This window comes from Leptopilina heterotoma, unplaced genomic scaffold, assembly GCF_015476425.1.
Source record: "Leptopilina heterotoma isolate Lh14 unplaced genomic scaffold, ASM1547642v1 Lhet_65, whole genome shotgun sequence".
Taxonomy (NCBI): Eukaryota; Metazoa; Arthropoda; class Insecta; order Hymenoptera; family Figitidae; genus Leptopilina; species Leptopilina heterotoma.
In genome coordinates, this window is record NW_025111152.1 from 781686 (window position 1) to 797633 (window position 15948).

General features: G+C 28.2%; 1 protein-coding gene across 1 annotated transcript in view; it reads right to left on the minus strand.

Moving 5' to 3' along the window:
• Window positions 1-14793, minus strand: part of LOC122509961 (probable DNA mismatch repair protein Msh6) — a 79262-nt gene extending 64469 nt beyond the window's left edge. The window contains exon 1 of the mRNA XM_043624314.1: window positions 14540-14793. Coding sequence (XP_043480249.1) covers window positions 14540-14669 — 130 coding nt within the window. The 5' untranslated portion in view covers window positions 14670-14793. The remainder of the gene's footprint in view (window positions 1-14539) is intronic.
• Window positions 14794-15948: the final 1155 nt, after the last annotated feature.

Genomic DNA, 15948 nt, shown 5'->3' on the forward strand with positions numbered 1-15948 from the left:
GTTCTACTGTAATTTAAAAAAAATATATTGAAAAATCGAATATCAAAAGTATCACTTTCAGAAAAATAAACATAAAAATGCAGTTTTGTAAAATACTTGTTTTTTCATCACAAATAATTCCTAAATTTTAACCTGGAATTTTTAATTTTTTTAACCTGGAAAACCTGGAAAAAGCCTGGAATTTTGAAATCTAGATTTTGTGGCAACCATGTTATCTTTTCCTTCGTTGTTGTTGTTGGATTCACCTTGAACCAGATGTGTCGTTTTCTCGTCACTCCTCGGTTGACGCTTTGGACAATCGGCGATTTGATGTGTAGTACCTCCGCACTCATAACAGGATCCCTTTTCTCTTTTTTCCTTTCGGCACTCTGAGGCAAGATGACCCAATCTGTTACAGTTGTAACACCGCGTAGTACTTCTTTTCTCCTTAAGGCCAACGCAGAATAGAATCTTTAACCGGAACCGCAATCGTAAGCGTAACCGTAAGAATGAGTTAAAGAAGGATAGGTATATTGTTTATCCTTCTCTAACTCATTCTTACACTTACGGTTACGATTGCGGTTCCGGTTACAGATCTATTCTGCGTTGGCCTTTAGTTGTCAACATCGTCCCTTCCGCCTTTGGTTTGGTTGATTTTAATTCCGTTGATTTATTTTCTGATGTCGGTGAACCCTTTGTTTCATACTTTTTCTGCAAGGATATTTTCTCGAATCCTTTTAAAAGGTCAGCTGTAGTATCAAATCCGTACATTTGAGCTTGTGTTCTTATGTTTGGATCCGGTACACCTTCAATAATATAATCAATTAGTTCGTCTTCGGGTATCAACGCGCGGTTACCGAGAATCACTTTATCGTGGTGATAATCACTAAACGGTTCCGCGGGTGACCAAAGACGTTTTTCAAACTCGCGGCGCAGCGCTAATTTATTAGGCCGCTGATCAAACATAATTCCCATTTGACGTTTTAATTCATTGACACTTAACGAAAAATGTTCCGGCTTTGAGTGAAACCATTCTAACGCGCGACCTTTCAACTTTGAGCTAATTAAAATTTTGGTTGCTTGGTCATCGAGATTATAACTTTGTCGCACTAATTCTAATCTCTTACTCCACGCGTCGAATGTTTTTTCAGAACCCGTAAAATCATTTAACAATTCACCCAGTGCTTTTAATCCAACGTTCGGTAATGACAGTTGCACTCCGCGAACATTATTTTCATCAGTCTGCACACTTGATGAACGTAAAACTTGCACTACGCGTTCTAAAACTTTTTTTCTCGTTCTAACACTTCTCGTTCACGGCGCATCAAATCTAATTCGCGCCTTAAGATCGACGCTTCGGACATTTCTAAATTATTCGTGACCGAAGGATTAGTTGCCACGGACGTCGATTGAATTTGCGGAGAAGGTGTCATCGTTGTCAATTGAGATTCTTGACCATTAACTTGTAAATTAGGCCCTTCGGTGTTTGTCTCTATTCCTGGGGACAAACCCGGCGCGATTTGCCAAATTGTTGAATCGAAATCACTTAATTTTTGAATTAATTCCGCTTTCGTACCCGACACGTCAAGATTTCTCACCCGTAAAAGTTCTTTCAATTCTACCACTGTATATTGGTTAGGTGCTTTTGCGGACATAATTAGTTAATAATAAGTTCTTTTTTTTCTAAATGCATAAATTCCGGAACAGCAAAGTTGCTTTTTTGTTCAGTCTTAAAAGTCACACAAATACACTCAAAGTTCACAGTCACAAATTGCACTGTTGAATCACAATTTGCACAAAGCGTTATATTCATAAATGTCACAATGTTTCTTTCTTATTATAACCAAATGCACACAGCAGTTATAATAAATTGCACAAAGCGATTTTGCTATTATTTAATCATAAATTGCACGAAGCGTTCTAAACTTTTAAATGCACAAAGCGTTCAGAGTCATAAAGTGCACAAAGCTTTTTAATTGAAAATTGAACTAAAACATAGCTAATCTATAACCGCGTAAAACGGAGTAAATTATTGCACACGTAATTAATAAAACGAAATAATTCGCGAGCCATCAATCCCACTTCTGAAACTGTAGGATGGATAGGGCGTTAAATAATTGGGAGAGGCTCGTGTTCATTTTAAAAAAAGTGTTTATTCTTAAAAGGTTAATTTTGTACTGCCGATCTTTCGGGGGTGGAAGGTTTACAAAGTCTTACCTGCACCCCTCTACTTCGCAAAATCTTGGGTAAAGGCCCATGACTCAACCTGGCGGAGGCCAGGTACATTGAGAGTACATACCATTACACAGGAAAAAGAAAAGTCTGACTCCGTTTACACCTTAAATTTAGCCCATGTATTTCACATAAGTCTGTCCTTGTTTAATGGGGCTGACTCCGTTTACACCGTAAATTCAGCCTCGAAAACGGGCTAAAAGTAAAACTTTTTTTTTAGTGTGTAGTTTGTAGAAAAACAATTTATACATTGTTGACTACATACTTAAACTTATGTTTTAAAAAATAAAAGTTTCCTCTTTAAAAATAAATTATCATTTATTTTTGCAAAACAATTTTTTTGTTATATTTCTTAAAATATTTGATATTTTTAGGTTTTTCTTTTTTTAATCAATTGGTATGACTGCATTGCAACTTAATTTTTAATACCAATTGGAATAGACAGAAAATAAAGGAGAAAAATTTTAAAAAACGTCTTTGTCCCGCATAGCGCCTTTGCCCCACTCTCCCCTAATCACTTAAAACAAACGTAAATAAATTTATTCTATTTATACGTCACTATATTCGAAAAAGTCAAAACTGGTATCCAGGAAAAATAATTTCTGTTTAATTTTTTCAGACAAAGATAAAACCTATAGCATTATGGAAAAACAAGAAATATTACAGTGTATAAGTGCAAAAGAGGAAACTAATTTTGTTGAAAAAGGAATTTTTTATAAAATAAGAATCTTGGCTTAATTACTGAATTATTTAATTATCATTAGGGTCGTATACGTATAGGCAATTCCACGTGAGATTAAGTCGACCTCTTAAAATCGGCCAAAAATATTTTTTTTCTATTCTGTATCGAAAAAAACAGATACCTACGTATTTTTTTATTTTTGTTTAATTGTCCAAATTTTCGAGTTATGAATTTTCGAAATTTTGGACTTTTAATTATAGACCTATATTCAGTAGCTTATAAGTCCGAAAATATTGAGTTTGGGAAAAAGTTGTCAAAGAATGAAAGTTTTAGTTTTCTTTCGACTTTTAAGAAATGTAAAAAACAAAATTTTTTATAAACAAATTAATTTTTTTTAACTTTGGGCCGGATTTTTTTTTATTTTTTTAAAATTTATTTATACCTTATAGTATAGAGAAGATTTTCCAAATAGTCCCAAAATGGGCCTGATGTGTTAAATGAGTTTTAAAACATTTTCAAAAATCACTTGCAAGCATCACAGTGGGATTTTTTTACAATCAACTTATTAAAACTGTCTACAGCGTAGACCTTTTAATTTAATACAAAGAACATTCAAATAGATTAAAAATTATACGCTGTAGACAGTTTTAAAAAGTTAATTGTAAAAAAATCCCACTGTGATGCTTGCAAGTGATTTTTGAAAATGCTTTAAAACTCATTTAACACATCAGGCCCATTTCAGGACTTTTTGGAAAATCTTCTCTATAGTATAAGATATAAATAAATTTTAAAAAAATAAAAAAAACAGGCCCAAACTTAAAAAAAAATTAATTTCTCCAATACTTGCTCTGAAAGGAGTACTTTTCTTGGTAGAAAAGTGTGGCGAAAGTAGAACTTTTCTCAACTGCTCTGAAGAGCGTGGCGAAAGTAAAATTTGGCGTGGCGAAAGTAAATTCAGCGTGGCGAAAGTAATTTTTAGCGTGGCGAAAGTAAATTTGGCGTGGCGAAAGTAAATCATGAATTTATTCTTTTTTCTTGTTCTTTGACCGAGATTTATTTTGTATCTAACTTCTTCCCCACTCAAAATATTCGTCTTTTATTATATTAAACATAAGCACACGTTAAATTAAAATTATACGAAACTCACGAAGAAACCTTTCCTCGCAAGGCGTTGGAGAAAACGTAGTGCACAACTCGTGGTGAAAGAATGATTTTTGTCGAGTGATTGCTGCTCTCGCTACGCTCGAGCCGCAAACTTCACTCTCGAAAAATCACACTTTCGCCACTAGTTGTACAATGTACTATTGTTTATAAAAAAAATTTTTTTTTAATTTTTCTGTTTACATTTCTTAAAAGTCGAAAGAAAGCTACTGAATATAGGTCTACAATTAAAAGTCCAAAATTTCGAAAATTCATAACTCGAAAATTTGGACAATTAAACAAAAATAAAAAAATACGTAGGTATCTTTTTTTTTTCGATACAGAATAGAACAAAAATATTTTTGGCCGATTTTAAGAGGTCGACTTAAATCTCACGTGGAATTGCCCGTATACTTTAACTTATATCTACTACTTTCGCCCTAGAATTTTAAAAAAAGGACAAAACATGTATTTTATGCGAAAATATCAGAAACTTTTTTATTGAAAGTTGTAGAGGACAAGTTGCCCTACAATATTGATATATAAATGTTTGCATCTAAGCAAAAGCCACTTGCTGTGCTTTCGTAAAACTTTTTTAACTTAGTCCTTTTATGGGATAAAAATATTTCTGTCAAGAATATTTAAGCTTAATAACTAAACTTTCAATGCCAATTGGAAATTTGAGAAAAACATTTTAAATTCAGATTTTATAGCGTCAAATGTAAAAATGTGGCTTTTTCACCCCGTTCAACTCTTTTATTGTTACTCATTCTATAATTAATCAATAATTAAATACTTAGGTACATATTGTTTTTCTGTATAATTTTTCACTTGTTTATTATTATTATTTAAAAAAAAATTCAAAGTTCTTCAGCCACGGTTTTGGCGATCTTAAGAACGAAAGAAACTGATTCCAGTGTTGTCCCGGGGTTGGCAATTGAATAAAATTTAAAAAGAATTAAAAGTTCTTCAGCCACGTTAAAAACAGGCTTTTCCCATGCCCTGGTAAACGTTCATAAGCAAGGGTGGCGCCTGAGTGTAGATCTTATTTGTCCCGGGGTTGCGCCAAGGTTGGCACTTGCTTTTCGAAACCTTTACCCAGGGTATTGCCGGCCTTGTGTCATTTTTACGCGGGCGTCTCATTATTAATTAAAGTGGATCATAAATAATGAATTATTATATTTTTGGGCATTTTTTTAGTTAAAAAAACTAAAATTTTAAATCTTGCTATATTTTTAAATTAATATAATTCTTTATTAACAATTTTTTTTTAATGTAAATTAAATTGTTATAAAATAATTAAATTATTTGGATATTTATTTAATTACCACACTCGGAAAATGCAAAGTGAAACTTTTTTAAAAAATGGACTTATCAACCTTTGGCTGCTTGCTCATTCTCATTTGTTTTTTTATGGAAATAAAATTAAATGTTTTCTAAAAATTACGACTATAACCCTTCCAAAATTCAATTATTTTCTATTTTTAACTAAACTTCATCTCTCAATTAATTATTTTTAATAATGTTTCGAAAGTTCTTCAAGAATTTGTATTTTTTAGCATTTTTGGACTAATTAATTTAATGTAATCCTAACTTGAAATATTTAATCCTTTTTTGGATTTTTCAATTTTTGCCTTTTATTTTACTTTATCATTTTTTAAGTTTCATTATAATTTTTCTGACTCCAGACTCTACTCCAGTGTTAAGGTCAAATACAATTTTTATGTCTTCGCTTATTTATTCTCCGAAAAAATAAGTCTAAAATAGTAAATTTGACAAGAATTTTAATTAAAAATTTTGAACATGATTGTTTTCTCCAAAATATAAAAATAATTCTAAAAAACATTAATGTTATTAATTTTTGTATGCATTTTAATCTTCGGAAACATGTAAATTTTTTCATTAGCATTTCATGACTTTACAACGCTTTATACAATTGAGCCTCCCAATTCAAGAACTCGCCCGACGCTCGGATGAACACTCTAACGCCAGTCAAACGTTAAGAAAAGTCACAAAAATTAAAATTTGAAATTTTGATTTTTTAGAAGCACTACCTTGTAGGAAATTGAATAGCGCATCTTTTTTTCCTTTGAATTTTTTTCGTAGGATGAATATTGTCGGAAATAATGACGAAAAATGGTAAAATTTTGTTTTTCAAATTTCATTGCTTTTTAAAACATAAATCATCGTATCTTCGACAATTAATGTCGAATTGACTTCAAATTTGGTATGCAAGTCTATTTGGGTTCTGGGAAGACGATAAAATGATCAGAATGTAAAAATTTCCTAATTGTTCACTAATTTGTTAATGTAAATAAAGGCTTGTCAATTTTAGGTTAACTTACCTTCGTCGACAAAAAGTCTGCGGTGAACTTTCGAATTGAAAAAACTTCCAGTGAGACATTTGTTTATTAGTATATAAGGAAGTTTTTTGGAAAATATTAGATTGATTTAGTAAAAAATGTGGAAAATATTAAGGTTTAAAGACAGCGCGGAGAGCGCGACATCGAGTCGCGGCGTGCAAATATCACTAAACACCAACTTTATACACGGAAAAAAATAGTCGCAGAAATTTTCAGCGACTAATCGAAGACTCTCAGATATGAACGAATCTTTTATAGACTTTTAGAAATGTTCTACGATTTTAGCAGAAATTCTCCAAAAAAAGTCGAGGACTTTCTAGAAACCTAGTAGCGGAAAACAGTCTCGGAATTATTCTAACACTTCATAGAAGGTTTCGTCGACGAGTCGCGGAAAATGGTGCGCACAAAAGTTGCGCGCGTTAAAACCAATAAACACTGTTTTTTTAACATTTTTTTTTAACAATTTATGACAATTGATTGTCAAGATTATTATTATTTTTATTATTCAATGTGTCGATATTAATATATACATTAAAAAATTCTAAATAATTTCCGCGACTGTCAATTAAAAATTAGAACGCTGTAGAGTAAATTCAGGTTTGTAATTTTCCGCGACTGTGGCGGAATCGGTTACATGCGCGTGGAGTCTTCATTTTCTTCGACAGTCGCGGAAAGTTTCTTCAAATGTAGTCTATTTCTTCAAAAACTGTGAATATGATTTTTAAAACACTTTCCACTAAATCCGAGAGTCTTCAACAAAGTCGAGGAAAATTTCCGCGACTTATTTTTTCCGTGTAGGACGTCAGTTGTTGAATTTGTTCTTATTACCTCGGTTATTACTCAGTTCTTTAAAAAAGCATTAAATTTCTTTGACATTTAGGAAAATAATTAAACTTTGGAAAAGAATTTTGTTATTTATAAAGATAATCGGGATTTTTACAAAATTTTTTTTCAAATTTTGTACATAGTTGAATTTTATAAGAAGAATTTTATTATTATTTTTTTTTTTTTGAAAATAGTTGAATTTCTGCAATTATTTGTAATTTCTCCAAAATTGAATTTTTTTAGTGTTTTCAACAAAAATTTAAATTAGAAAGTTTTCAAATTCTATTATTTTTAAAATTGCTAATTTTATTTATAAAATGTAGTAAAAAGTTAGCCGCGCGAATTGTTGATAGTTCTTTATTATTTATAGAATTTTTATGTTTGTTATAATGTTAAACATAGCGTTATAATTATATCCCAATAATTTATTTAATGCTTTTTTTAAAGTACTGAGTAATAACCGAGGTAATAAGAACACATTCAACAACTGACGTCATATAAAGTTGGTGTTTAGTGATATTTGCACGCCGCGACTCGATGTCGCGCTCTCCGCGCTGTCTTTAAACCTTAATATTTTCCACATTTTTTACTAAATCAATCTAATATTTTCCAAAAAACTTCCTTATATACTAATAAACAAATGTCTCACTGGAAGTTTTTTCAATTCGAAAGTTCACCGCAGACTTTTTGTCGACGAAGGTAAGTTAACCTAAAATTGACAAGCCTTTATTTACATTAACAAATTAGTGAACAATTAGGAAATTTTTACATTCTGATCATTTTATCGTCTTCCCAGAACCCAAATAGACTTGCATACCAAATTTGAAGTCAATTCGACATTAATTGTCGAAGATACGATGATTTATGTTTTAAAAAGCAATGAAATTTGAAAAACAAAATTTTACCATTTTTCGTCATTATTTCCGACAATATTCATCCTACGAAAAAAATTCAAAGGAAAAAAAGATGCGCTATTCAATTTCCTACAAGGTAGTGCTTCTAAAAAATCAAAATTTCAAATTTTAATTTTTGTGACTTTTCTTAACGTTTGACTGGCGTTAGAGTGTTCATCCGAGCGTCGGGCGAGTTCTTGAATTGGGAGGCTCAATTACCTATAAACCGTAAACAAAAATCACCTGAAAAATTGTATTCAAATATTTATTTTGGGCCTTCATGTTTTTATTGTTTTTACAAGGATTTTCAAGAATAATTTATGGAAAATATTTTTTTAATTATTGTGTGGCATTGGTACTTTGACTCCAAAAAGAAATTTTGCACGAAAAATTTTTTTAACAAAATTTTGTCTGTAAGATATTAAGCTAAGAAAAGTGTGGCTCACAATTCCCAATCTCCCTTAATATATTTATTCAAATGTTTTAATATAATTTTTAGATTAAGATTTTAGATTTTAGATAAAATTTGCAATTAAAGTACTTCAAAAGTTGATTTTCAAAAATTGTAATAAAATACTTGAAAATATTAATTATCACAGAACCACAAAGTGAAATTGAGATGGACATGTTCTAAGTAAAGGTGACCTTTATGATTTTGGAGTCGCTGATTACGATGCCCGTGACCGTATGACTCCATCACGTCAGCATTTTTTTTACCCCGGATTAAGAAAGAGTGGAAAATTTTATGTCTGAATAGGTTTTGACCGTTTTTATGAACCAACCTTTCAAGGTCAATTAATGGTCATCTTGGTCCGGTGTTGGAAAAATTAAATATTTCAAATTAAGATTTTTGACCTTGATTTGGCCTTGACGCTGACGTAATGGAGTCATCATATGGACACCTGGATCGTAATCAGCAACCCCAAAAACATAAAAAGCAATTTGTTTTAAAATCCATTCCTAGCTAACTTTCCGGACAAGAGAATGAAATCAAAATTTGACCTTCTAGATGAGCTCAAATTGTCCTTTAAAGGTTGGTTCATAAAAACGGTCAAACCGGTATCGTAATCAGCGACCCCGAAAACATAAAGATCACCTATGGTTGGAACATGTCCACCTCAATTTCACTTTGTGGTCCTATGTTATTTTTAATTAAATTTTATAAAATTTCATTTATTCAAAAATTATTTTAAACATTTAATTATTTTAAGACAATTATTAAAAAATAATTTTTAAAAGATTTGTTTAGTTATTTTTTACAATACAATAAGACCATGTCTATAAGGCCAGTTAACTGGCAGAATAAGGTGGTTTAATTATTTGGCCAGTGACTAGAAATAAGGCAGGGTGGCCACCAAAACTCGTGAATAAAATTCACGTCTTTTTCCCGATTTTTTCAAGGTTTCTAGGAAGTTTTCAAGGTTTTTTTGTTGGCTCAAATTTTACTGTAGTAATACTTAAAAAATTTAACTATTTCCACATTTTTTATCATTTTTTATTGCCGAATTTTTTATAGGCTTTTCTTACGATTCTGAACAATGAATCGTATAGATTTTAAAAAATTCAGGGTTGCCACAAATATTTAATTTTATTTTCCCTGACTTTTCCCTGATTTCCAGACAAAATTTTCACTTTTTCCCTGAACATAAAGAATATTCTGATTCACTTTAAAAATTATTAGATATTAAAAAAAAAACATTCTATTACATTTACTTTCGAATTTCTTAAATTGTAAAATTATTCGCAAACATCAATAAAATTCGTTGCAAGAATTCAATTATTTTCAAAAATAATAAAATTCTTCACATGGTTTCAATTATTTTTAATACAATTTTAAATAAATTTCTCGAAAAATAAAATTATCTTGAAAAGTTTTTTGCAAGAATTAAATTAGGTACATTTTACAAATAATGAAATTCTTCGCTGAAATTCAAAATTTTCAAAATTTACATTTTTAATACAAGTTTTCAAAAGAATATAATTATTTAAATAAAATGTAATAAAATTAGTTGCTGAAATTCAATTATTTTTACAAGTAATAAAATTTTTCACATGAATTCAATTATTTAAAAAAAATTGATAAAATTCGTTGTAAGAATTCCATTATTTTCATAAATTATAAAATTTTTCTGAGGATTTCAATTATTTATAATACAATTTAAAGTAAATTCCTAGAAAAATGGAATTATTCTCTTAAATTTTTTGTAAGAATTTAATTGCATTTCACGAATATAATGAAATTCTTCGTTGAAATTCAAATATTTTCACAATCTACTTTTTTAATAAAAGTTCTCAAAAGAATTCAATTATTTAAAAAAATGTAATAAAATTCGATGCAGGAATTCAATTATTTCCATAAATTAATAAAATTCTTCACAGGATTTCAATTATTTTAAATACAATTGTAAATTCTTTTAAAAATGTAACTATTTTCAAAAATTTTGTTAAAATTCTTCGAAAGAATTCAATTATGTATTTTTAAAAATTCATGCTATAATGCTTATAACATTCAATTATTATCTAAAATTTTAACTAATATTCATTTTCAAATCAATTTTTATTGGAAAATTCTACAAGAATTCAATTATTTAAATACAAAAATAAATAATTTATTGAATAAATGAATGTTTTTCTAAACTAAATTATCATAAAGAATTTTATCAACAAATTTGATTTTTTTCGAGAAATTTTAATAAAATTTTCAAGAATAATTAAATTTTTAGAAGAATTCAATTAAAATTGTATTAAAAATAATTGAAATTCTATGATGAATTTTATTATTCATGAAAATAATTGAATTTTTGTAAAAAATGTTATTATTTATGAAAATAATTGAATTATTGCGAAGTTTGCTTAGAATTTTATCAAAAAATTTTTTTTAAATAATTTAATTCTTTTGAAAAATTTTATTAAAACTGTAGATATTGAAAATCATTGAATTGAGAAAATTTTTTTGAAAATAATTGAAATTTTGCAAAGAATTTTTGAAAATAATTGAAGTTTGGAGAAGAATTTTATTATTTTTAAAGATAATTTAATTTCTATGAGAATTTTTTTAATTTTTGAACAGAATTGAATTTCTGCGAAGAATTTTATTACTTTTGAAAATAATTGAATTTCTGCAATAATTTGTAACTTCTCCAAAATTCAATTTTTTCCAGTTACTAAAATAAAAATCCCTGACTTTTCCCTAACTTCCCTGAACAATTTTACTTTCCCTGACATTTCCCTGATTTCCCTAACCTATGGCAACCCTGAAAAATTTTAATTTTTTTAAAAAATAAAATTTTTAAAATGTCCACAAAATTTTTTTTTCAATTTTAATAATATATATAATACTAAAATTCAAGGTTTATAAAAAAATTCAAGTCCAATTCACGGTTTTTTCAAGGATTGACAAAATTCACGTCCATTTCAAGGTTTTCAAGGTTTCAAGGTCCGGTGGCCACCCTTAAAGGGAAAAGCTGGCAGAATAATATGACTAAATAATTCTGCCAGTGCACTGGCAAAATAAGATGGTTTTACTATTTGGCAATTGTATTAATAAAGCGCCCATCAGGTATAAATATATGTTGGATGGTTGTTTGTTTTTTTAACATTTTAACCAATCTTGTACAAATTTTAAAAAAAATTCCAAAACCGGTAAATTGGTTCTGCTTTAAGTGTGACATAAACTAAACTTATTAAGAAATTTTTGTTGAAATTTATATTATAATTAATATTATAAAAATAATAAATATATAGGAGAAAAAGCTCCAAGATAGACATTTCGTTTAAAATTTTTGTATAAAGTAGGAGCACCTTATGCTTTTTGTTATTTTTGTTGTTAGTATAAAAGAAGTTCTTGATGCACATTTGAAGGAAAAAAAGCAATTTGTTTTTATTCTGCACACATTTCCTAAAATTTGTGTCTCACGAAGTTTTCTTATAATTTCTTCCTAAATCGGTAAAGTTATTTAAATTATAGCTTTCAATAGGCCAAAAAATATCTAATATATTGTCAGGGTGGTCACAAGTTTCAGATTATCAATTTTCCTGACAATTTACTGACATTAAAATTATATTCCCTGACAAATTTTTTTTTACAGGAAAATATGAAAGTTTACGGAAAATGAGTAAAATTTATGAATTTTAATGATTTCCAAAAATAACAATTATAACCCTTTCTAAATTCAATTATTTTCTATAATTTACTACCAAACTTCATCTCTACATCAATTATTTTAAATAATTTTTCGAAAGTTCTATTAGAATTCAATTATTCACCTACAAAAATTAAATTTTTTATAATAATTGTAATTGTCAATGTTTTTTTCTTAAGTTATTAAGGTATAATATTTTCTAAAAATTATAACAAAGAAATTCTTACAATTAATTTTTTTTAAATATTTTAAAATAATTTTTGAAAGATAATGGTTTTTTAAATTATATACAATTGAAACATTTCCAAAGAATTGGAATTTGGTAAAATCTTCGAAAAATAATTGAAGTTTTGAAAAAAGTATCTAAATAAAAATAATCGAAATTTTGAAGAATTTTATTTATAAATATGACCATTATTTCTTAGAAATTTAAACAAAATCTAAAACAGTAAATTTTTATCAATTTTTATTTATTTTGTTCGAAAATATATGAATCTTAAAAAATTATGATAAAACAATTCGAAGAATTAGTTTTTAATAATATTTTAATGTAATTTTTCGAAAATAATTGAATTTCTTAAAAGAATTTTTCTATAATTTTAAAAAAACTAATTAATTTCTTATGGAATTTTAATTAAAAATTTTGAACATGATTTTTTTCTCCAAAATGTTAAAAATAATTCTAAAATGTTATTACTTTTTGTATATATCTGAATTTTCAGAAATATGTACTTAATTGAAAATATTGAATTTTAAAAAATTAGAAGCTATTTTTCGTTAATTTTCATTTTTAAATTTACATTTAAAGAATTTTTATTAAAATGATAATTCAATTATTTTCAAAATTTACAATGAAAATTCTACAAAAGTTAATTTTCAAAAATTGTAACAAAATACTTGAAAGAAATAATTGTTTTCAATTAAATTTTACAAAATTTCAATTATTTTAAAAAATGATTCAAGAATAATTTTTGAAAAATTTGTTATAGTTTTTTTCGCACTATAAAATGAAAATAATTTGCATTTTATACTAAAAGATGAGGTATTTTGTTGCAATTTTTGAAAATAAATCGAAAAATGGCTCAATTTTCTTAATTTACCCACCAAAAAAATTTGTTTTCTGTCATTTCCATGATTTTACTTTTTCACCTTTTGCACCCTTTTTGTTAAACTGTCTCTACTTCATATATTTAGTTGTATTTTTAATTTATCAAAATGTCAGCTTGCCCGTATATTGAAATATTAAAAACTGTTTATTTTGACTGGCCAAATAGAGTCCCTTTTCTATTTGGCGTGATTTAGATATTAATTGTATATTTTTTTAGATACACTGGCCAAATAAGAAAACTAACTTATTCTGCCAGTTCACTGGCAGAATATTTAAACCACCTTATTTTGACAGTTAACTGGCCGAATAGACACTCCGATATAATAATCGAAATAAAGTTGCATTTTATACTTAAAAAAATGTGTTATTTTGTTGCAATTTTTGAAAATAAGTCGAAAAAACAAAATTGTGTTAATGATTTTTATGAAAAATAAGCAATTACGATAAGAAGAAAATTAGAAAAATAAATAGTTGTTAAATAAAAATATATAAAAATAAATTATTAACAATAAATCAAAAAAGATTTAATAATATTAACAATAATCATAAATAAATAAATAATTGAAATAAATAGAGTACTGAATATTGTTAAAAAAAATTAATGAATCTATGTCGTATTAATTTGGATATCTTTGTTTACAAGGAAAATTCGAGTTATTTTAAAAGAATTTTTCTTAAATACATAACCAAAAACATATCTTAGAAAAATATACAAATAGTACAATTCAATAGAAAATATGTAATGGCAATAGATATAAGTGTCAATTAGTATTAAAATCATAAAATAATTTAGGAAAAAATAAATAAATTATTACAGTAAATCCCGTTTTAACAACAGTGAACATTTGAAAGAAGTAAAACTAATTATGGAGAAATTTAAATTTTATTATAAATAAAAAATAAGGATAAAAAATAACACTGTATTTGATTATAATTAAAGTGTAAAATTTCTGAGTATTCATAAATTAGAAGTCTTTGTTGAAACACGTGCAAAGTATACGCGTGTATTACATGCAAGCACGAAGTAGTATAGCAAGTACGTGTGACAAACAAAGGTAGTATTATAAAATAATCCTTTTTAATAGGGCAATAAATTTAACGTCCTGGTCTATAATTATTGATATCGTCGGATATAGTCTAGTAAACAATAAATTATAAATTTAACTACCAAATACCTTTTTCCCTTTGTTCTCTTCTCGGTGTTGTTTGTTTCTCTTTGGACTTAGAAGCCGGCGAGTTATCATTAAGCGGTTTGACACCTTTTGGTGACAAAAAATAATTGTATAAGGTGTTTACTTTTGGCATTTCTACACTCTTATTTTACAAACTTTGTTTTTATAATTTGCACACAAGAAGAAATACAAATACAATTTTTTACAACGGCGATGAAGTAACATTCATTTCCCTCCTTTTAATGGTAGATTTTTCTTTTTAAGCAATGACACCAATAGAGACTACAAAAATTTACTATTTTCATCAAAATTCCCTATATACCCTAAAAACATTAATGCTGATTCCACACTTACCCAGTCGCTCCGCTTTTTCGTGGCGCTTCGCGTGAGACAGAAAAAGATAGAGATAGTCTCTGTCTTTTTCTATATCACACTGTAAAAAAATCTGCTGTAAATTTACTATGTCCGACGTTGGAAAGTTTGGTCACTATGTCCGACGTGGTATTTTTACACGCCGACTGTAATCTACATAACCTGCAAATATTTTTTGAAATAATATTTTCAGTCGTAACTTTTTGTATTTATGAAATATAGCCCAAAACTTTTTGTTATATTATTATTTACTTATAAATTAGCATATACTTTCTATAAATGTACATTATATACACTTTTTTAGAGTTATTTATAAAAACTTGAAAATTTTTTGAAAATCTTAAAGGAATAAGAAAATTACATTCGCCATGTAATTGTACAGATCGTGCGACGTAATATTACGTCAAAGTGTAGAAATACACGCAATGTAAAAATACCACGTCGGACATAGTGATCAAATTTTCCTACGTCGGACGTAGTAAATTTACACAAAACTATTAAATTACATAGTCGTATAATGTAAAATTACTAAAAATTGTAAAACTACTTTTGGAACGAAATAAATTTACTACGTACAACCTATAATTTTGATGTGTGAAATTACAAGTTTCGTGTTATTTTACATCAGATTTTTTTACAGTGCACGCAAAGCGCCATGGAAAAGCGGAGCGCTGGGTAAGTGTGGAATCAGCATAAGGGTGGAGTCCCATGACAGCGTTTTGCGTTGCGTCGTAATGGGAGAGAAAAAGACGCAAATATACGTTTGCTGCATTCTCTCTCATTACAACGCAACGCAAAACGCTGCCATGGGACTGCGGCCTAAGGCTGGAGTCCCATGACAGCGTTTTGCGTTGCGTTTTGTAACTAGGCCATGAGTGTGAGAGAGATACAGATATAGGTTTGCTCTATTTGCACTCATTGCCTAGTTACAAAACGCAACGCAAAACGCTGCCATGGGACTTCAGCCTAAGGCTGGAGTCCCATGGCAGCGTTTTGCGTTGCGTTTTGTAACTAGGCAATGCGTGTGAGAGAGATACAGA